Below are 23,253 nucleotides of genomic sequence, written 5' to 3' on the forward strand. Positions count from 1 at the left end.
CAAACTTAACGACTCACGAAGCTTCGGAGGTCGTCTTGTGCATTATAACCTGCAGGGCAAAAAGTCAATATCGACTACTTATCACGCAAGGAGATTCCTCCTTATCACAGGAAACCTATAAAACTTAGTATGATCGGTTACTTATCAAAATCGTGTGCGTCAAGCTAGCGGCCTCAAAAAAAAAATGGGCACGAAAAAATAATTTGACCATACCAAAAAATAGTACTCTTATTGAAAAAAATAGTACCTGTTGTAAAAAAATTAGTACCATCACGGTTCTGGATTTATAGCCATGTTTTATTGCACTTGCTAGCTTGACGGTGAGCGAAATTTGGCGAGAGTTAACGACAAGGTCTTTCGCTTTGATTTAAACGCCAAAAAATAGTATCGAAATAGTACTCACCCCCTGCAAAATACCGAAAGTAGTACTTCAACGGTTCCAAAGTTATAAAGGTAGTTCTTTGATCCCGCTAGCTTGACGTTTTGAAAATACCTATTATCTGGGGAATGCTTGAATACTTCAGTTTGTAACTAATGTCAATAAACTCGTATGAAATAGTACTCCCTACCATCATAATTTGGACCTGATTCTCTTTGTAGAAATATGTCAAAAAGTCATTATAACCTATGTCATACATTTATCAAGACGAGTACAGTCGCGAACAAAATTATTACACATGGTCAAGAATGTTGTCAGATTTCAGTATTTTTCCCCATTTTTGGGTAAAAATTGGTGAAGTGCCAGGGTTGTTAGATGAAAGTAATATCATTGTTGAAACTCTTTGAGTTATTCTACAAATACTGCAAATTGTTTATTAACAAACACTTCGATCCGTAACAAATTCAACATGAAGGTATAAATTATAAAATAAAACAGCAGATTAAAAATGTATTATGATGTATTAAAATCCCAGATTGTTTTCGATAAGAACTAGACCCATGCAGCCATTTTCTATTAAAATTAGTGCATATGGGTGTATGCAATAGGAATTTTTTGTAATAGCAGCACTGAAGTGCAAAGAAATGGTAGGGTAGACCTCCAAAATGGCAATACTTACGAATAAATTGTGAGGTTATGTAATTGTCTACGTGACTGTATCAACAACAAATGTATGGCATAGGTTATGATGATTTTTTAACATTTCTACAAAGAGAATCGGATCAAAATTATGATGGTAGGGAGTACTATTTCATACGAGTTTATTGACATTAGTTACATACTGAAGTATGCAAGCGTTCCCCAGATAATAGGTATTTTCAAAACGTCAAGCTAGCGGGATCAAAGAACTGCCTTTATAACTTTGGAACCGTTGAAGTACTACTTTCGGTATTTTGCAGGGGGTGAGTACTATTTCGATACTATTTTTTGGCGTTTAAATCAAAGCGAAAGACCTTGTCGTTAACTCTCGCCAAATTTCGCTCACCGTCAAGCTAGCAAGTGCAATAAAACATGGCTATAAATCCAGAACCGTGATGGTACTAATTTTTTTACAACAGGTACTATTTTTTTCAATAAGAGTACTATTTTTTGGTATGGTCAAATTATTTTTTCGTGCCCATTTTTTTTTTGAGGCCGCTAGCTTGACGCACACTCAAAATCTACTTTTGTATGCAGTATCTTACGAAAAGTAATGATAAAATTGCAGCCTCTCACTAAACCATACATTGCCGGTAAAGTGGTTATAGAATTTGAGAAGCAGTAGAGCTGTCGTAGTTATCTATTTGCAGAAGTAGTAAAAGAGCGGCGTTGAACCGGCGAAGACAGGCCATACAAAATGCACGTTAGGGCCTTTCCATCCTCTTTCTTCTATTCCGTGCGATTAATAAAGAATAAAACTTTACAAGAAGTTTCTTCCTTAAAAATATTTTTAACAAAGCTTCCTTCTCAACTCCTAAATTATTATCTATTGTCATGCAAATAATGAGAATTGCATTTTTTCCTTCCTTCTATGCCACCTACGTCATTTGCTTAGAGGTGGGTAAGTATTAATCACGACACGAACCACAAAATGTACCTAACGAAACAATATCATATGTTTCGTAGAGACCTTAGTCTATCAACACACTATACTTACTGAAAATTGTAACAGATAACAAATGGAATATAAAAGCACCAAGCCAGAGAAATACGCACGACGTCATAGATAATTACGATTTCTCAGGAAGAATGAGTCAAAATAATGTTTAACTACGTAGTACCATCTTTCAATGTCTGGTCCAACCACCATACGTAAATTGACGCTTGTAATCCCTAATGGCATTTGATTGTCCTAAGGTTAGGTAACGTCGTGTCTTACAGGGAAGTCAAGGAATTGGCCTTTGATAGATTGGAATGGAAAATGCTACACCGACAAGAGCGTGGCTCTTAAATTGATAATGATGAAGTCCTAAGATGGATAGGTAGGTATATAATAGAACGGTAAGGCCTTTACGCTCGCGTAATATCGTCATAGTGTACATGCATACATAAGATCACGCCTATTTCCCGTTGGGGTAGGCAGAGCCCACGGAATTGCACTTACTACGAACGTGACTCATCACATTCGCTTCTTCCACTCTCATGAGTATACATGCTCGTGGATTTACATTACTTTTGACCAGGCCTTTCTTTAAAAAACTAACTAGATTTGATTGCAGTGTGTAAATCTAGTTCGAGTACATAATTGTCATCTGGTGAGTATTGAGTGCAGTGTAGCGCTTAACTTATTGTTACGCTAGGCAGCTCTAGCCTTGTAGTGTGTATTTATGCTCTAAGAGAAACACTCATGCTTAGCATACAAAGGTATTAATGACTCAAACCGTTGATGATGCAAACACTGAACAACAAACGAGTCATTGCTTATTTGATTATGATTGCCTGAACTATATAAAAAAAATATACGTATTAGATGTCGAATTTTTATAAGCAATAACATTGCTCGCTTTTGACTTAACCACCTATATGGAAGGGAGCTCCCCATTATCAGACATAAACAAAGTAATAAGGACAACCCCGATAAATATTAAATATAGGCTATCTCTCTAGGTACTTTACCAGTCTAAGACAAGAATCTTCCATGACGCTTTACTACTTGGGGATTTCGCAAATAAAACAACAATTTGCTGATATGAAGGAATTTAATTTAAAGAATCTCCATCGAATATACTACGTAAATAATATCTACGCAATAATTGAACACAATTAATAGTCAAAGTATATATTGTACAAATTAACATTTTTTTTTTTTTTTAAAAAGAACGTCTAGGGCCCTGTGCCGAGGTTTTTCTTGCAGCTTCTTTTCCCCGGCTATACAGGTTGTGAGAAGCTGCAGTAGTTTTAGGCGGATGAGACGTTCGTTATGTAAAAATTGACGATTCAAAGTGTAACTATGTTACCTACTGAATAAAGATATTTTTGAATTTTGAACAAGAGTGGATTAATTTGGCACCAAGTGAAAAGTAGATACATAGTCAGAAAACAATAGGAAAATATAAAATATAGAAAATAAAATCTATAGTCCGTGAGTGGTGTCAAAACGTCCTGTACTATTATACTTGACTTGACTAATGGACTGACGACGCCTGCTGGGACGCTTGAGCTGGGGGCTGACCTTGTTGGGGTTGAGCTGGAGCTTGGTTGATTGGTTGACCTTGCTGTCCTTGATTGGGTGATACTTGACCTTGAGTCTGAGGGTCAGTCTTCACTGCCTGTGCTTGTTGAACTGGCGGTGCCTGCCCCTGGTTATTATTACCTTGCTGCTGCTGACCGGGCTGTGCCTGAGCCGGCGGAGCTTGGTACTGTCCTTGCGGTGGTTGGCCTTGGAACTGACCTTGTTGGGGTTGTCCGGGATACTGGCCTTGAGGCGCTTGTTGGCCTTGGAACTGACCCTGTGGTGGTTGTTGCCCTTGATATTGTCCCTGGGGCTGTTGTTGCCCTTGGTATTGTCCCTGAGGCGGTTGTTGACCTTGGAATTGTTGGGGTGGTTGTTGACCTTGGTATTGTCCTTGAGGTGGTTGTTGACCTTGATAATGTCCCTGAGGCGGTTGCTGACCTTGGAATTGTTGGGGTGGTTGTTGACCTTGCACGGGTTGCTGTTGGAATTGTCCTTGAGGATAGCCCTGAGGAGCTTGTTGGTACTGTGGTGGCATTTGCCCTTGTGGATAACCAGGTGGTGCTTGTCCATGGAACTGTTGTCCTGGATACTGTCCTTGCAGGTACTGTTGTTGATGTTGAGTATACAACTGGTGGAATTGTTTCTGTGCCTGGTGGATCTGGTGTTCAGCTCCAGGGATTGGACGACCATGGGCATCAACCTGCATACAAACAAACAAAATGTCTACTTATAAGCCTACTTAGTTTCAGCCACTTTTGGTATTCAAAAATGAATAATTATGATGAATTGTACAGTTATAGGTTATCAGCGGGTTATCAACCCATCGCCCCGTATAACTACAACAGTTACATCAAGATAATTGAGGCGTGACTCGATCATAAGTAGGGTGTAAAACCTTAAATATTTTTCGTCTCAGACCATGCGTGGAGAGTCATTTCAACAAATGTAACGAACACTTACCAAGCCTCTTTGTTGTAGATATCTCAATTCTTCGAGTCTCCTTCTTTCAAATTCCTGGTACTCTTGTTGGGTGTAAATCTGATTCTCGTCAATTGATTTCCAGCCTGCAAATAAAACAAATGTTAATTGAATAACCTGGTGTTACCTTTCCTCGCGTAAACCCCTCGGGGTTTATCCCAATTAAACCGATTTGGGTAAAAATTTACACACAGATAATATAATTATTTATATTTTATCCTAAGGGGACTACTTACTATGTTGGGAGGGAGGGGATAACTTATAACCGAAGTATACAAGGACGAAATCGCGGGTGCAAAGCTAATTAATTCTAGTAATGAACCAGCTGCAAAATAAGATCTGATATAAAAAAAACAGGATCTTACACAATCTACTAAAATCAAAACAAAGTTTCTACTCATGTAATTTGCTGTTGGAGTATCGTATTAATACCCTATGTGTTTTAGTACTTGGCCAAGTTCTCCCAAAACCAATGCCAAAATGTAGGGAGCTTACAGCTGGTTTTGTTTGGTTAATATTTAAATTGTAGCCAAATTACTTCTTCATTGCCGGATTATGAGTAAAGAAAAAATACATTACTTTCAGCTGCTTTGACGGAGTATTGTGACGGGAATGTCGTGAGACTTTTTTATTCTTATTTATTTTCATTAAATCCTTAATCTAAATACATGGTTTGAATGATGCCGTTAAACCACAGAGGTTTGTCTCGACACCCATTCGTCGCATTAAAACAGAAAAAAAAGAAAGAAAACATTTAGAAGAATCACATCCATGGCATTATGCACAAGCTAACTTGCAAAAGGTACTTGCAAGGTAACCTTGCAACTTGACAAAAGGGTTACGACTTCCCCACATTGAAAAGCTTATGAACAAAAGCATATGAACGATGAGCTGGTAGGTAACTGCCTATACCAAGTAAGGCTGGATCGATTGGATCGTCGTAGCATAGAAAGTCTTAAGAGGTAGTACTGGTAACCAGTTTCCTTATAGATTTAGGTACCTTAGTCAACTCGCACTAAATGCAAAGCAATAGTAGGTATTTGTTTGGTAATAAGGACTTTTCAGGCTTGAATCACCTGATTGTCCGAAAAAGTAAGATGATTCCGTGCTTCGGAGGGCACGTTAAGCCGTTGGTCCCGGTTGTTAGCCGTAAAAACACCTCCACCAACCCGCAGTGGAGCAGCGTGGTGGAGTATGCTCCATACCCCCTCCGGTTGATTGAGGGGAGGCCTGTGCCCAGTAGTGGGACGTATATAGGCAGTTTATGTTATGTTAGTAGGTAATAATATATCCCTGCAGTAAAACTACTCTGGTTTTGTACGGAAAATAGTAAAACAGATTATCTATATGACAATATCAATTAAGTGAGAACCTATTTGTAATTAAAAACGTAACTTTATCGACTTTTAATGTCTAATGTTGACGATCATGTTGTTGATCATAATTATTGTATCATAATTGATTTACCTTCATCCTGGTTGAATTCAGACTTCTGGGTTTCCAACATGAACTCGTTGAAATCGATCAATCCGTCGCGGTTCCTATCGTTTTCTTTAAATACGTGTTCGCGCATGCGCTCCATCTCTTCAGCTCGCTCGTGTAGGTCCTTGTTTGGTCCACCAGGACCGTAAAGTTTGTCCAACTCTTTGATAAAGAGGGCCTTCACTTCATCCGCGTCCCACACACCGTTACCGTCCACATCTGTTAAATGATAATAATAATAAATAAACTTAGGTAGGTACAAACCCATACTTTCTAACTTGACACGATGTAAAAATAAAAAATTAAAATATCATTTAAAATTAAAGTAAACCTAGAGCTAATAAATTATTTAATACTTATTGGCTTGGCTTGAACTATAAACAAGCAATCTTTTATTAGCCGGTACAAAAATTTAATGGGTGTATTACAATTATGATCAACTATGAGATATTTATAAAACAAACCAACGTGGAATTAGTCTATTTATAAATGAAGTTTCGAGTTTAAATGATACTTTTTACATGTAAGTAAGTATTAATTCAAAGACAAGACAACACAAACACTTTTCATGCTATCTACCATTATTACGAAGAACATACAATTTAATAAACTACACAAAAAGTTGCAAAAAACGTTCATGAAAGCGAAAAAATATATACTTGTAAGTTACATGCTGATATTGATACTGTTACTTATTAAAAACATTAATATGTATGCTGTAAAATCCAAAATAGCGTGCGAGCAAGCTGTGAACTATCAGGAATAATGATGACTGGTAATTGTTTACTGATCTTGATTCTAATCTACCTGCACACAATTTGCACGCTTTGGATCTTACCATGCATCATGAAAAACACCTTTGGGTCGAAATCTTTCGCATCCATTTTGTCGGCGTTTTTCCAAATCTCTAACAATTGTTCTCTCGTCACGGGATGCCGAAGCTGCTACAAATAATTGGAGAATTAATAAACATATACGACACCACTCACCATGCATCATGAAGAAAGCTTTAGGGTCAAATTGTTGGTCCATGTGGTCTTGTTTCTCCCACACTTCTTCTAGTTGTTGTTTAGAACCGGGATGGTGGAGCTGCGTTTTTTAAAGTAACAGTTGGTCATGATTTTTTTCTGATGTACATGTATTATTACGAGAAGACAGTAGCTCCGTGCATTATTAGTAAATTACTAAGACATTATAATACAGACAAATACACTTGAGCTCCTAACTTCTCCTTTCTTAACGGACCTATATACAGGAAGACATATAATAATATCGCTAATATGCTACACATATACAGTACATTTTAGTCTGCCAAATCAAACAAACCAAGAACATATAAGTGTAAAGAGTTCCTAAACATTGGTAATGCAAACATGGTTCGCATAATAGCTGTTTTGTAAACACAGTCGAAAACAATACTGACACAATTAGTGTAGCCATGCAATGTGGTTCCTACAATGACTCACTCCAGCACATCAGATGTCTGCTTGAGAATAGCTTTCCAAGCAGTTTTTATGTACAAACAATTACCGGCTGATGGTGTTTCTTTGCATCCTCCTCCTTCTTAAGATTGTCCATGTATTCCTTCTTCTGTGGTTCATCCATGTTCTCCATTTTTTGATGTTTCTCGAATTCTTTTTGCATTTCGTATTCCTAGAGTAAAATGCTTTTATGAATATACGATCACGAAAATATTAAGTATTATGTCTATTAAAATATAAACAGTTGTAGATAGTGGAATTTATTTATTTGTAATACATTAATATAAACATACAAATAATGTGGGGTCCAGACAAATGAAGTTAATGTATCACAGGAACCTGCCCAGGGACGGTAAAAGAAGAAAAGGAAGACCATTCCGAAGATGAAATAATCAGAGCGGGTAATAGAACCTGGATGAGAGAGGTTCTATGCAAAGGGGAGTGGAAAAGATTGGGGAAAGCCTTTGCCAATGGGCACTCTACGTACCTAAATGTTACTACTGATTAATGTAATTTATTTCTTATATAAAATGTTTTTAAATTTTAAAATAAAATAAAAAGCCGGTGAAAAGCGAGTCTGACCCGTGCACCGAGAGTTCCGTAAAAATTGCCACCTAGTCATTATCAAACCCTGAACACCTTGGCCAGTGCTCATCAATACAAATCCAAACTTGAGGGTTTTGCGTCTTTTAAATGTCGAGTTCCTATCCTATCCAGCCACCTACGGCCAGAGTGCTTATCAAGACTCATTAAACAAGTCCAAACTCGGGGGACTTCCGTTACGTTTTCTGTCGAGTTCCTATTAATTATATCACCTTTAATTATATCTAAGAAACTTCCCGCTAATACCACCTATCAAACTAAAACAACTGCATCGAATTCGGCCCATCTGTTCTGGAGCAACGAAACATAGACAAACGAATGAATTTTATAACACTTCTCTATGCGTTGTGTCGTCTGTGGTTAACAAAGATAGTCTAAGGGAGGGTTTGACTTTACCGTTGAAAAAATAGCACAACAATCATACACAACACAATATAGCAACACAACAAACTCAACACACGCACGCACGTAACGTAGCTGGCAAGGCGTGGGTGTATAATACTATACACCTCTGTCATCCCCTTTAAGGACATAGGCGTGATGCCATGTTATGTTGTTAAATAAGTTTATAAACGCACAAACATTTTTTTGTTCGTTGGAAAACTGTTGTCTCCACACAACTAGGTCGTGATGTATGGACATCAACTATGTTGCGATTAGTTAATCAACTGCAAATATAAGTTTGTAAATACTAAAACATTTTATTTTTGTTATGGTTGATTGTGGACATCATCGATTTTCCGATTTTTCCTTTTACTTGTGCCGTAAGACCTTCCTTCTTGCCAAATTTCATGGTTCTAGGTCTATGGGAAGTATCCCTTAGGTATCCCTTTCCAGTATCCCTTTAGAAACCTCAATATCATTTTTTAAGACGTACCTATCCATAGATGCTTCATGTGTATGGGTTTAATGAAAACAAGTTTTTGTGTTTTAGTTCCAAGTATGGGGAGCCCCAAAATTTCTTTATTTCTATTATTGTGTAAACATCTTAATGCAGTTCACATACATCTACTTACCAAGTGTCAACAGTATAGTTCTTATAGTTTCGGAAAAAAGTGGCTATGACATGCGGATGGTCAGACAGACAGACATGACGAATGTATAAGGATTCCGTTTTTTGCCATTTGGCTACGAAACCCTAAAAATGACAAGGTAAACATTGTATGCCAAAAAAGTACGATAAAACTTATGATTTTGTTATTATAGTGAAACTTTCCTGGACCTTGATACATATTTAAATAGTCATAACAACAATTTTACTTCTTACCTTGAACTGTTCCTTCCTCTGCTTGTCTGCAGCCTCCAGGTCTGCTGTAGTCTTCTTAATGAGTTTCTTCAGATCTTCAATTTCGAAAGTGTTAGGATTAGCATGATCCAAGTGCTCATTTGTCGGAACTTTGCCAGTGGTATCCAAATTGTTGTCTATCTCAAATTGCTGAAATATAAAAGAAGTGTAATTCTCTGAGTATTACTAATTCCATAGGTTCGTAGGTGTTCGGCGGCGACGCACTAAAACTTCTGCTTCTGTGGAAGCAGTGTTGTTTTAGTTTATTCAATTAATTAACTTCTACTCTAGCCGTCAAGCTATTCCATTACCTTCTGTCGCAATCATGAAAGATTGGTTCGTGTTTTGTTCTTTGTGTGATGACTTCATTATAGAGATGTTGATTTTTTCTAATGACTGCGGCAGTGAGTAGATTGAACATGTATGAAGACTGCCACTTTGATGAAAGTGGCAAACGTGGTGTGATAGGATCGTAGTAAGTGGAATTCCATGATATTGTCTATCCCAATTGAATATTATATGAATTTTAATTCTTAACATCAACATTTTAATTCTTATCATTTAATGGGTATTAAACCTTCACCTCTGTGCCATGTCTGTCATATGGTCGATGACCTTTACCACGTTTTGTTGGAATGTGCCCGGAATATAGACGTGAGAAGAAAGGTTCTTCGCTCTCAAGGTGTGATTTCTCTTGGCAACGGAGAAGTCAATTGCTGGTTATCAGAGCCATTATCAAATAAGGCTTTTAGTTTATACTATCTGGTTGACCAATCCCTTGTCTAAGGGATAGGTACACGAAAGCACCTATGAGGCTGGCATGATCACACAGGGTGTTCAAAGCCTCGTTAAAAATAAGAATAAAAAAAAAATTAACATCAACATTCTAAAATCCAATTTAAAATGAGTCATGCCACAATGAAAGATAAATGATGAATACTATGGAAATACTACGGGAAATTACCTTAGTAGCTAGATGACGTAAACGTTCCAACTCACGCCGCTTAATCTCATCAAGTTTAGTCCTTACATTGTGGTTTACAAAGTCCAGCTGTTCTGCAATTTTCCCAGACTGAAATAAAAAAATTGTTATGCAACTATTCACTTTTCTCCACATCAACATCATCAGCCCATTAACGTCCCCACTGCTGGGGCACGGGCCTTCCCTATGGATGGATAGGGAGATCAGGCCTTAAACCATCACGCGGGCCCAGTGCGGATTGATGGTTATTAACGAAAGTTGCTTTACTTCAACAATCGCAGACCGAGCGCGATTACCGCTGCGCCACCGAGCTCCACATACTATCATACTATTGACAAACTGTACTATTTCAGAAAAACTTAATCTTTAAGCATGTCGTAGAGGTAGAAGAATAGCCTTCTTTGTATGGTATATACCATTGAACTGAAAGTGAAAAATTAACTTACTCTAACATCTTCTTCATCTGCCTTCTCCAAACGTTCCCTAAAATCAGGGTCGCTCTCCAAAGCCTGCACAACTTCCTTTAAGTACCTATGGTACTCCATATATTCCTCCTAAAAAAGAAAAATGCAATCTACAATGTTAAGGATATGAATAAAAAAAGTTATAATAAAAATTACACAACAGAATATTTTTGTTTTTTGCACATGCCTAAAGCAGAACATAAAAAGGCCACATATGTAGCACTGGTGGGGTCAGGCCTCCCTTCATAGGGGTATGGAGCATACTCAACCAAGCTGCACCACCACAAGATAGTTGTTTCTTTTAAAAAAAATACCTACAATTATAAAACTCAACCAATTGGTTGGATGGCATTGGTAATCCACGTCATAACCCACTCAATAGAAAATAGTACCCCGCTAAGGATTAAGTGAAGATCTTATATTATTATTAAGTAGTGATGGATGGTTATAATTAATTACCAAATCATCTTTAATCTCACTATCTTGTTCCTTTGGTTTGTCTGGAGACACAGGTGGAGCATAGGAGCAGTGGAGTATCACTAAGAAACATAATAGACTAGGTAGTAGCTTCATTGTAACCTAAAACAAAAAAATATTAATTTTTACATACTGTTTACATATGGTTATTGTGTTACATACTGAATAAATAACAATTGATTATATTACAAGCTGTTAATAAATAATTAGCCTATATCAAATAACTGGACCACTTCATCATCATTCACACCATCAGTCATGATGAGCCTTATGGACTGGACTGATAGAATTTTACTGACAGTGTAAACTGGCTCTAACATGAAAAAATATTATGTATGTTTTTAGAAAGTGTACCTTATTATAAACCAAACCAGTTTACAGGCCTTGAATACTAAAAGCAGTGTAACCAAATCTTGATACTAGTCTCTTATCAATTAATTTGAATGCATTTAGTCTTTATAATAAACCTTACAATAATTCCGCTTGCAGAAAATAAATAGCAACAAGAACAATTTTCTACCGGAAAAACTCATAAAATCCAGCGCAGGCTTTCTCGCTGGCATGAACCTTACAAGAAATCAATAAATAAATCCAAAACAAGAGTAAACAATTACCAAAAAAATGTAGACATGAAAAACATTTCTTCCGTGTTAACATTAAATACTCACCTAATTTGTGAAATGTTGCTGAAGTAGTATGAACAAAATAATGAAAATAATATTGCAAGAAATCGTCACATTTGTGAAATTCAATCACAGAATTAAATTAAATAGGTACGAGATGTGTGAAGTTGACGTGTCCGAGTCCGGTTAATGTACATCCACGTAATGTACGACCTGATAATCCGTGTACATAACAATGTACACGGAATACGTGCGTGTACAATCCATGGTCGGGAAATATTGGCTGCGAATTATCAGTCCGTACACGGATTGCCCATCCGTGTAATGTACATCCAAATAATTGGAAGCCAAGATGGCGGCCACCTATTCTATCAGCCAATCAGGGGTCAGTATCATAGACACAAAACTCCATTGCTATGCGTCGTTTTAATTAGTTAACCGTGTAGCTACATTAGGCAATTTTTTATTATCATAATGTTAGACAAGGACAAAATATAGGCCCAATAGTGCCCTCAGATTTATTTGTTGAAACCGACCACATTATATGGCTTTTTGGCGGGAACGGAAACGGTACGGCTGCTTTCTTCATTGAATAATCTAAATAATTAATACGAAATGGTGTTTAATGGTCGCATTAAGTTAGTCGGAAAACATTGGCGATAGTTTTATTATATCTGAATATTTAATAAACGAAGTGTACCTACCTATTTTCGCTTCGTTCCAACAAGCCGCTTCATTACTTATTAATTCGTTTATTTAATTCGTTTCTTTAATTCGGACTTTTTTTTTTGTTTCTTTAATTAGTTTATGCGGACTTTTGAGTTAATTCGTTTGGGGTTCGGAGTAGGAGTCTACTCCGAGGGTGGGGGCTTAGGTTTCATCATCATCACCTTTCATCATTACATTAATCATCAAGAAAAAAAATACGTAAGACATGGCTGTATGGGCATAGTTCCCTTTGCCTTACCCTTTGGGGAAAACCAAAACAAATAACAATAACTTAAACCCAAATTCTGTCGCATCTATAATAAAATACAATAATTAACTTAATTTTATTGAATAAAAAGCCCGAAACTGATAAATTCCTCACAAAGTAAACGGTCAAGAGATGGTGAGACAATCTAAACTTGTAACATAAAGAGGAATTTATTTATATATCCACTACTATTACTTTGAGATTATTTTGTTGAATACGAAATGAGTTGAGAGCATTTAGGTATGTAATGAGTATTATTATAATATAATGTTACAAGATAAGTGACATCTTCAAAATTAGCTCATATAGGTACTAACCCTTTTTAGTAAATAGAAGAAACTACTGAACCATGTTGGCTATTTAAAAAGCCAGTTACTTAACTTGATAACGACATTTAAAATATGTGATACAGATAATGTTATTCAAATTAACAATCTCTTTTCAGTTCTGACGATCAAGAAGGAATATCACACAGGATTCATCATCATGCAAATGTTGAGGTTATGCTGCTCTACATTATACGTACTAAAGAAATAAATAAAAAGAATTAACGAAAATAACATAAGTGTGAGAGTAGAATCTGTGACGCCAACTAAAGTAATACATGAACAGTGTCTTCAGCTATAATTAATAAATAATGTACTAGTGGAAATGAGACGTTGGTTTTTATAATTGGAAGTGGAATTTTATAATTATTTTCGATTCATCATCATCATCAGCCCATTAATGTTCCCACTGCTGGAGCACGGGCCTTCCCTACAGAGTGATAGAGAGATCGGGCAATAAACCATCACGCGGGCCCAGTGCAGATTGATGGTTATTGTCAACTGCTAATGCAGCCGGGACCAATGGCTTAACATGCCTTCCGAAGCACAGAGGAGCTCGAGATGAAAACTCTTTTTTTTGTGGTTCGATTATGTTGAATAAATTAATCTTTAATCTCAAACATCTTTTTTAACTACTCTCCCAGTAATAATTTTTGGGTAGTGACAAGAATTGAGAAAAGTATGCTGCAATATATAATAGTTTAAACATATCAAAAGAATGAATGAATATCAACAGAGTTTTTAAACAAATGCCAAAAGTAAGTAGGCAAGTACATCAAACCATCTAAATCAGTGATCATATATGTTTGAGAAAGTTAAACAAATGTATCATAATAGAAAGTGGAATTCCATTGTCTCCGCTCACCTCAGTGGAAAGTTTAGCATTCAATTATTACTATCAATTATGGTTAGCCACACCTTTTTAAAGTAATATTATTGTCGCTATGCCCTCTCCCTAAATTAGAAAGAAAGAAAGAAACGTTTATTATAAAGGGACACCACAGTAACAAATATAAAATAAATAACAAATATATAATATAAAAACTAATAGCTAACATAATTAGCACTCCTAATTTGGTGAATATAAATCTATTTAAAAGAAAAATAATAGTAACTAGTACAAGCTTATAGTTATGTATAATTTATACCTCTTCGAAAGCATAGCAGAACAGATTAAGCAGATTATTACTGTGCTACTGCTAGTTTCATGGGACGGCACATGAAGTACAAAAATAAAGATATTTAATATTCAACATAATATAGGAAGTTATTTACTATATTTATTTTTAGTGTACAAACTACAAACAACCTGGGATAGATATTTGGAAATAGGTTACGCCGGTGAGGATATGGTTTGGACATGGTGATTTAAAACTGTCGGGATAGAATGGCACATGAAGTACAGAATACAGATACTTATTTTATTTTATTTATTTATTTATTTATAGATCACTTACAGCTATGTACATTATAACATTTAGTTAGAACATAATTAAACAAAGTAAAACAGTACTTATGTGTAGTGTAAGCCTATTACTTATATTAGATATACTATGCGAAATTGTTTGATTAAAAGGTACAAAAAAACCACCATATGCTCCGTATGCTAAAACAATAATTATAATATTTCAATATGTAAATAAATATGTTTATTTTAGTGTTTGAGCATAATCGCACAGTCTAATGAGAATATAATTCACTATGTGTTATTAGGTACTTGGAGTCATACTTCCAAGTATTGCAAGTATTGGATTGGAAACAAATTTACGAGTAGTTGGCATAGGATGGCACATAAGTACAGAATAGACAGGTTTTGACTTGATATAGGAATTTATTTGAAATAAATGACATATACACACAATTAAAATTGACCACATGATCAAATTATTCAAATAATAATATTAAGGAATGAAAAATAATGTTAAGTGTTCAATAATAATTTGTCTTGAACCATTTGCTATTTAATCTAAATCATCTCTGTGGGATTTTTTCAAAAGCGAACATTTAATTAATTATACAGCATTTTTGAAAATTTAACATTGCATTGCCATTAAAATAAAATAAAAAAACCAACAGTTGAAACGAAAACTATCAAACAAACTTTTGACTAATTAACTTATTTGCCTATCATTTTATTTAATCTTCTTATCGTGTGATTTGTGAAGTGAAATACCTACCAGCCTCATCAATCCTGGTGTCAGGGTTACGATTGAGCCGCCAAAAACCCTGACATGGCTCCTGTAACAATTACTCACTTACATCAGTAAATAGTAACCAACCAGGACTAACGGCTTAACGTGCTTTCCGAGTCTCGGATCATCTTACTTTCGGACAATCAGGTGATCAGCCTGTAATGTCCTAACCAAACTAGGGATCGCAAAGTGTTTTTTTGGGTTTCGGTTTTGAACCCGGGGCTCCCAATCGTACGATAGAAGAAGATATCAGAATTCTGTACCGTCGGTGAAAAGTAATACAACTCGAGTTGTATCACTTTTGAGTTATTAGCACACACTTCATGTTCAAAAAATTCTCTTTCTTTCTGTCTAATTCTCGTAACTGTAGCTATTATAAATACGGAGATAATTTTTGTGTTCAGTGATATAAGTACTGTTTGTGAAGGATTTCTGCTGTTATAACACGTGTAACATAATTCATCTTAACTTGTATTAAAGTGAAATGAAGATTTTCATTAAATATTTTGGTGTAAGTAAATGCAACTCAACATATATTAAAATACACGCAATCCTTGAATTCTCACGGTCCGTGTTTAATGATATAATTTTAGTTGTAACATCAAACACCAAATTTATTTTTTCGTGAAAAGTAATATAAATTAATAATATATCAAAATATTCAGAAAATACGATCTTGGATATCAATAACGTGTCGTGTATAATGATACATACAAGTTCGATTCCATGCGCCACCAGTGTGTATCCTAGGGTGACCTCCGCATAAACCTGTCTATGGGAAGACATTTTGTCTAGAGCCACAGCAAACCATATCTGATCCGCATTGCGAATGGGTATAGGTTAAGTTAGTACTTCAGACCAAACCGTGTTTTTTCTCTTTCTGCTATAGCCACCTTGTAGTACTTAATTACAGTACCTCAATAAGTTGTGGGTCCTGATCATGGCGTCGTTATCACCATGGTAGGGTTAGTCAAGAGGTATTTGAGATTTGTCATAACTGTCGTTAGTCTCCTTCCCTTAGCTCGAAGCATAGCTGTTTTACATAGTTTTCTTGATTACATGCAGGTTAAGCGGTGGCAGATTGAACGCTGCCTTCATTGCTAAGGAGGTTGTAGACGTGAAATAATGGCTCCAAATATTATCGAGCTCCAATTAATATGCAAGCCATTCAATACACGCTGGTTAGATCTTTGATGCAAGCGCCGGTAGTGGTATTTTTGAACCTACACAGCCGTAGATGATCGTACATGCTTTTGGGTTTAAGGTCCTACTGGGATCCAGCTCGGCATGGGCAGCATCGGGATCTGCCACATCTTCTCAAGAGAAGATTACCAGTTTCTCAAACACGTTGAATGGTGTAAATTTGTCGAGCTACCTCATTTTTATAAACGGAATAATTACTCTGAACTCTTGAGCACCACCAGTAATATTTTTTTCTGTATTTTGATTACATAAGAGAGAATTATGCACAGGACTGTGAAAAATGGAAAGAGGAAGGGGAGGCCTTTGCACAGCAGTGGGATCTTGTAGGATAGATTAGATTAGAATAAATAATTGGCAACACCACGGGCACAACCCCTTAATTAAACCAGGTCACAAAGTTTGTAAAAATCCCAGGAGGTATTTGAGCTTCTGAAAGGAGTTAGTAGGCTTACATAGTCAATAAAAGCACGCATAATGGACCACTTGCGTTTATGCGGAAAACTGAGCCCATTAAAATAACATTACATATGGGACATTCGAGTATTCATTGAGTCAAGTCAGGGGCCTATGGCGGCTCAGTTATAACCCTGACACCAGGGTTGATGGGGTTGGTAATTCACCTCACAATCCACACGATAGAAGATGAGACATTTGCCCATACATGTTGTGTCGACCCCACCTAGAGTGAGATAAGGGCAGGAGGATGATGATGATATAGTGGAAAGTTTGCCCACTACACAATAGTGGTCCATATGCGAGGATACGCGGAAAGTCCCCCACGTGTGCTTACGTGTAGAGTTTTGCGGAAACGAGCTCATTTAGCTTAACCATAACAGACCCCTACCCTAACCTACCCTGAGGATAGCCCTGTGTAACCTATAGGTTTGGAGGTGAACCAATGATCTTCATTTTCACTACCTATTCTTATCGTCGACATTGATTCGACTCCGTTTATCGTTTTGTCAATGTTGCGGGCTCCCATTAGACCGGGAATTTTGATAATTCGAAATATAGAATGTTACTTTACCTTAGGGGATTTTGATTGTGGAATGAGTTGTGATCTTTTAAATAGTTTCAGCAGGAAAGAAGTAACACTTTGTAACACAATACCGGTTTGTGTGATTTTGGTTTAAAAGTACGTAGGTACATCACCTTTATCTTCAGGCCATACTGCCAGGCTAGCCCGAAACATTCCTAATGACCAGTCTTAATATGATTCCTCTTACCTTCATTTGTTAGGAGTGGAAATATTATCATAATTGAATTTGTAAGATTTTGACTGCAAAAATGAACCAACAGTGGTTTTGATTAGGGGCGTAGTGTGGTGGACAAAATGTGTTTGTAGCGGACAGCAGTAGTGGTTTTGACCGGTTATTTATGAGTTTTGAGAGTAAAATCATAACAAAAATATTTTATTATCGCCACCTTACACTGTATATACGTGTACCATCTTTATATGTATTTATTACTAGAAATTCGTAAAAACATGTATCATTTTACACAATAAAACCGAAAAAATAAGTCATGTTATACCACTTGACACAAATTCGTTATAGTTTATCGTTTGTGTCAATTGATATAAGTTACGTTTCTTTACTTTTTAAAGAAAATAAATAGAATTTTGCCTTTCTACAACTTTATGAAATAAACTTTCTTCCAAGACATTTTGTTTTTTGTAGAATAAGACTGTAAAATTATTAATTGAAATATGATATATCAACGATGACTTTTGTATAGATATGTGTGTAAAAAGGTATAACTAGACTTGTATCAATTTACACAGTATAAAAGTTGGTGTCAACTGATACATGTAATTTATTTTGATCCTCTACCATTTCTGTTTAGGTTCTAAATATTCGAAAAGAAACCTTCCATCATCACCTATCGACACATCTAACTTCTGTTCCATTATTCCTTATAAGTCGCGAGCTAGAATGTTTTTAACTTTAAACTCGATTTTCTCAAAACTTGAATTTTGGACTTGTATTACTTTTCACCGACGGTACAGAATTTTCCTTTTATTCTACTCTTGGTTGGGTAGATGATTTATCAAAATAATAATATTAAATTAATATCCCTAACTTGAAATTTAACAGTTCTAATTTAAAAAAAGGTACCGCCTGTCTGACCTTCCAACCCCCGAAGGGAAAACCAGCACCAAAGACCAAGTATTAGAATCATTGAAATACTTGGTCCTTGGCCCTTGGTTGCGAGAATTTCGATTAGTGTTGCCGATCGATAGACAACTATCCTATATATTAAGATATATGTAGAAGTGAGGATCGCGACCACAGGTTATGGTTTTCCACTTGGTACGGCTATATGCTGCGTGCACCGCCCTCTGTATGCTGCCGCCCATCGTCTTCTTCACGATGTCAGATCACCTCGTAGGCGCCCTTCCTCGCGCACGTTTGCCATCTATTTGCCCAAAGATGATCTGCTTCTCCAGACTGTGCTTCGGAGACCGCATAATATGTCCGAAGAAGCTTAGGGCACGATTCCGGCATATTGAGGAGAGCCGCGTTGTGATCTTGAGCTCTTTTAATATGGACTCATTCGTACACGTAAATAGCCTTAAATTACCAAGTAGAGAAAGTCCAGCATGAGGTGAGCACGAAGTTTTGAAGACAGGAGTGATTGTATTAGATTTCCTCCTGAGCAGTTGCACTACAAATTTAGTGATGAAGAGGTGAGTGATCGAAAAAATATGTCATAGAAGAACTTGTAGACATCATATTAATCTGAGTTACTTGTATTAATCAGATTTTTTACTAATTTTCAGGCAATACTTGACAGAAACCTTAAGTGGGATGACATAATTATAAAGAAAATCAATAAGAGGATGAACTCTTTTAATGTTTATAAAACAATAGTATGGAAGAATTTTGATGCATCTTGGAGCAATGGCAACATGTAAGCATATTCCTAGTTAAAAATATATTTAAGTGAGTGTTGCTCGTTGTAAGTGGATTTCCTTTACGGCTGATTAGGCTCAGGCCTAGGACGGCCAGATATGAGGAACGGCTAATCCTGTTTTTTTCTCTAATGTGGTTTGTAAGATCAATGACCAACCTCATCAACCTGCTGCTGTGACTATTCGGGTGTCCCAGACTAAAGGCCCTTGACGTAGCTTACTTATCTAATGAAATGCCTATGTAGGTACTTAAGTAATTAGTAACGGAGTCAAGACTCTCTCTTTGTGAATTTGCCTGTTATGTATGAAACCGTTTATCATGCCAGTCATAGTAACTAAACACATAACGGCCTCCGTGGTCTAGTAGTTGAACGTTGTGCTCACAATCCAGAGGTCCCGGGTTCGAATCCTGGTGGAGAAAAATTTGCTTTGTATTCCTTGTTTTGCTAGGACATTACAGGCTGAACACCTGATTGTCCAAATGTAAGATGATTAGTGCTTCAGAAGGCATGTTAAGCTGTTGGTCTTGGTTACTACTTACTAGGCGGACCCTTGGCGGCTCAATAATAACCCAGACACCAGGGTTGATGAGGTTGGTAATCCATCTCATAACTCACATGATAGAAGATGAATAGTAACTAAGGAAGGGATCTTCTTCAGTATTATAATGGGCTAGGTGATGGACTCCAATGCGGGTTGGTGGAGGTGTTTTTACGGTGTTTTTCTTTTTTGGAGCAGCATGGTGGAATATGCTCCATACCCCCTCTGGTTGATTGAGGGGAGGCCTGTGCCCAGCAGTGGGATGTATATAGGCTGTTTATGTATGTATGTAGGTAACGGACTGGTATCTATCTTAAAAAACTGACTGCATGTTGTCTTGATTTATTAAAGTTTAGAGAGATGGAAGTGTATACAGCGTTTTTAATATTTGTTTTCTCTTCAGATTTGGGAGTTGTGAGTGACAACGAGCAGATTACATAACAAAGGGAGGATAACAAGGGCCTTAACTGAAAAAACTGGTGAATGTTCCCAAATAAACCTCACAGATGTAGAAGAAACACAAAATAAATTTGTTTATTTATTTTATTTCTGTTCCCTACTAAACTAGTAATAAAACATACTTTTTACAAATACTTTTTGATTGTATTTTATTTATAACATCAAAACTTGCACAGAAAAAAGAAATATTTATATTTGTGATGGGTTGCTTATCTGTCACCACTCTGGTCATTATGTCCATCACAAGAGGCTGCAGTTGGTCTTCTTGGTAGTGCTTGGCTCAGTCCATCCTGGTATGGTGGTGTGACTATGTATGTATGTACAGCACCACAATGGTAGGTATGTATGTAAGTATTTTTTATACTCCTGGGTTCTTCTTTATTCGTCACCATCTAAAACAAGTATAATGCTTAGATAATTATTCTAATAAGAAACAAACATAAATAGCCTATTTATTATGTCCCACTGCTGGGAATAGGCATCCCTTAAATCAACTGGAGGGGGTACGAAGCATACTATATGCTGCTCGACTGCAGATTAGTGACGGTGTTTGGCCTAAATAGCCCGGGAATAACTGCTTGACGTGCCTTCTGAAGCACAGAATCATCTGACTTCTTTAGACAATTGGATGATTCAAGCCTGCAATTTCCTATCCATACAAAGGACCTTGTCAGCCTCAAAGTGATTTTGACTATGTCCCCATCGGGTATCAGACCCGGATCTCCAGATTGTGAGCTATGGTTAGAGAACTATTAGACCAAGGAGGCTGTTATATATATAACTCATAGGTAGACAGATTTGCATTCATATTTAATGTACTTACATACCTGAGAGAATATTAGGGATCCATGTCACAGACATCTTTTTTGTTATTGGTGGCTCATAATTACAATTCAGGATGCAGTGGCTATTAGGACTACTTGCAAACGTCAAAGTCAAAGATTTATCACTTGAAATAAAAAAGGATTATTTAGAATACATACATACATCAATTCATGCTTACATTTCCTAACGGGTTGGACAGAAACAAATATAATGATCAGAAGGATGTAAACAAAAAATGTGGGTTCCGTCACATTCCCAGTACATTTAGCATGCCATGATATTCGTGGAAACTGAGATAAAGCAGTAAAGAGCTTGTAAAAGAAGTTTTTTAGCCCACCTTTTGTTACTGCTAACTGGTGATTTTGTTTGGTTCACATCATAAAGTATTTTTTCTACTCCTCTACTTTAATCTGGCATTTAAATAACCAAAAAGTCTAATATAAGTACATACATAATTAAACTCTTTAAAAAAGTGTACGCTCTATGGCCTATAAAAGCATTGTTTACAAAGTGTAACTGTACTATAATGTCGCCAAAAAAGCATTGTTGTTGTTTTTTTTTTTTTGACCTGGAAACTGGCACCTTTACTTTGTTTGGTGCCATAGATATACTATAAAAAAAAAGTATACATTTGCCGCCATTTTCCCGCGCGTTGGAAAATAAATTGGAAAATTTTTGTGTTTCGTTTCAAAACACTAAAAAGTATAAAATAAAAAGGAAAAATGACGTCGTCGTAGAAAAAGTATTGTATGCAACGTTGTATAACTAGGTCAAAAAATGCTCGTGGCGTCTCTTATTGCGATGTTCGCCAAGGCTCACATCGCAACTCACGCCACTCGCATTTTTTGACCCTTCTTATACAACTGTTGCATAAAATACTATTGAAATAATCTAAAGGAATAAACCAACAAGTAAGGTATCTACCCAGAGCGGGATCAAGTGTATTAGTAATTTGACTTGGGCAATAAACTGTTTAAACTGTTTGGTTGCTGCCATGTTATTTATACCTGATAACATTTACCTTGCTGTGGAGGCCTTCCTTCAGTGTTCTTCTGTAGTTCCATTCCATAGATAGGTACATTACTTTTGTAGTAATTTTAAGTCCTGCAGGTCAAAAGGATAAGAAGAAGCAGGCAGTGCTGCCTGCACTGCGCGCCTGGTAGGAGTCATTACAGTTTTGACACACACAGAGCTAGGTATGTGTTGATGTTACAAGTTAATCATTAATATCACTGGCACTGCATTGTTTCAAGCATTCACCACACGGTCCAGTTGAAAGTAGTGTTTAAGATTGACACAATTAGAATGTCCTCTTAGATAAATGTTTGGATAAACTTTGAAGATGATACTCATGCCAGAGACATCATCATACTAGCTAAGAGTCTTTTGTTTCGATGGGGCCTCCTCGCCGTCTTCTTTCTTTTACTGGTCTTGGGCGGTAAACGACGTAAAACAAATATTTCTCGTTGATCCTTCTATTCGTATATTTAGAAGATTCTTTATCGCTATTTAAGCTATTTTGAGAGCGGCAAGGTCTTCCTAATGATCTGCAGGTGAAATCAGTGGCCGGAATTCACAAAAAGCGCCCAAAAAGTGCCGAAAAACTGATTCATGTACCTACTTAATTTTAAGAAGTTTAATTTTATCCGACAAGTTTAGAAAACCGTATAAAATTAATTTAGAATAAGAGTTTAACGTCAAATGAAATGTTTGCTAGAATAATAGCTTTTTGTCGCCTAAACCTAAATTGAGTAATTTAGAAATGTCATTCCTAAATTTAAGATTAGGCGTCAACTAAAATGTGCCGCCAGAATACAAAACCAGTTTTTGACATTTAAACCGTAATCTTA

The 23,253-nt window shown here is 36.5% G+C and overlaps 1 protein-coding gene and 1 long non-coding RNA gene across 5 annotated transcripts in view; one reads left to right on the top strand and one right to left on the bottom strand.

Annotated features, from left to right (window-relative positions):
• Positions 1-3,098: 3,098 nt before the first annotated feature.
• The window catches only part of LOC126380007 (nucleobindin-2), a 32,115-nt gene continuing 11,960 nt past the window's right edge, over positions 3,099-23,253 (bottom strand). Inside the window, exons 1-10 of one of the 4 annotated variants that reach the window (XM_050029079.1) lie at positions 12,014-12,148; positions 11,328-11,447; positions 10,851-10,958; positions 10,387-10,494; positions 9,405-9,572; positions 7,584-7,706; positions 6,892-6,994; positions 6,039-6,272; positions 4,554-4,657; positions 3,099-4,293 (exon numbers count right to left, since the gene is read on the bottom strand). In XM_050029079.1, the coding sequence (XP_049885036.1) occupies positions 3,544-4,293; positions 4,554-4,657; positions 6,039-6,272; positions 6,892-6,994; positions 7,584-7,706; positions 9,405-9,572; positions 10,387-10,494; positions 10,851-10,958; positions 11,328-11,441 (1,812 nt within the window). In that variant the 5' untranslated portion in view covers positions 11,442-11,447; positions 12,014-12,148 and the 3' untranslated portion in view covers positions 3,099-3,543. Of the gene's footprint in view, positions 4,294-4,553; positions 4,658-6,038; positions 6,273-6,891; positions 6,998-7,042; positions 7,143-7,583; positions 7,707-9,404; positions 9,573-10,386; positions 10,495-10,850; positions 10,959-11,327; positions 11,448-12,013; positions 12,149-23,253 lie in introns of those variants that run through there. The other 3 variants (XM_050029077.1, XM_050029080.1, XM_050029078.1) reach the window with 3 other exon arrangements.
• On the top strand, positions 18,882-20,712 carry LOC126380012 (uncharacterized). The gene is made up of 3 exons (XR_007568414.1): positions 18,882-19,354; positions 19,448-19,578; positions 20,523-20,712. It is a non-coding gene; the product is annotated as an uncharacterized LOC126380012 (long non-coding RNA).

This window comes from Pectinophora gossypiella, chromosome Z (assembly GCF_024362695.1).
Source record: "Pectinophora gossypiella chromosome Z, ilPecGoss1.1, whole genome shotgun sequence".
In the NCBI taxonomy this organism is placed as follows: Eukaryota; Metazoa; Arthropoda; class Insecta; order Lepidoptera; family Gelechiidae; genus Pectinophora; species Pectinophora gossypiella.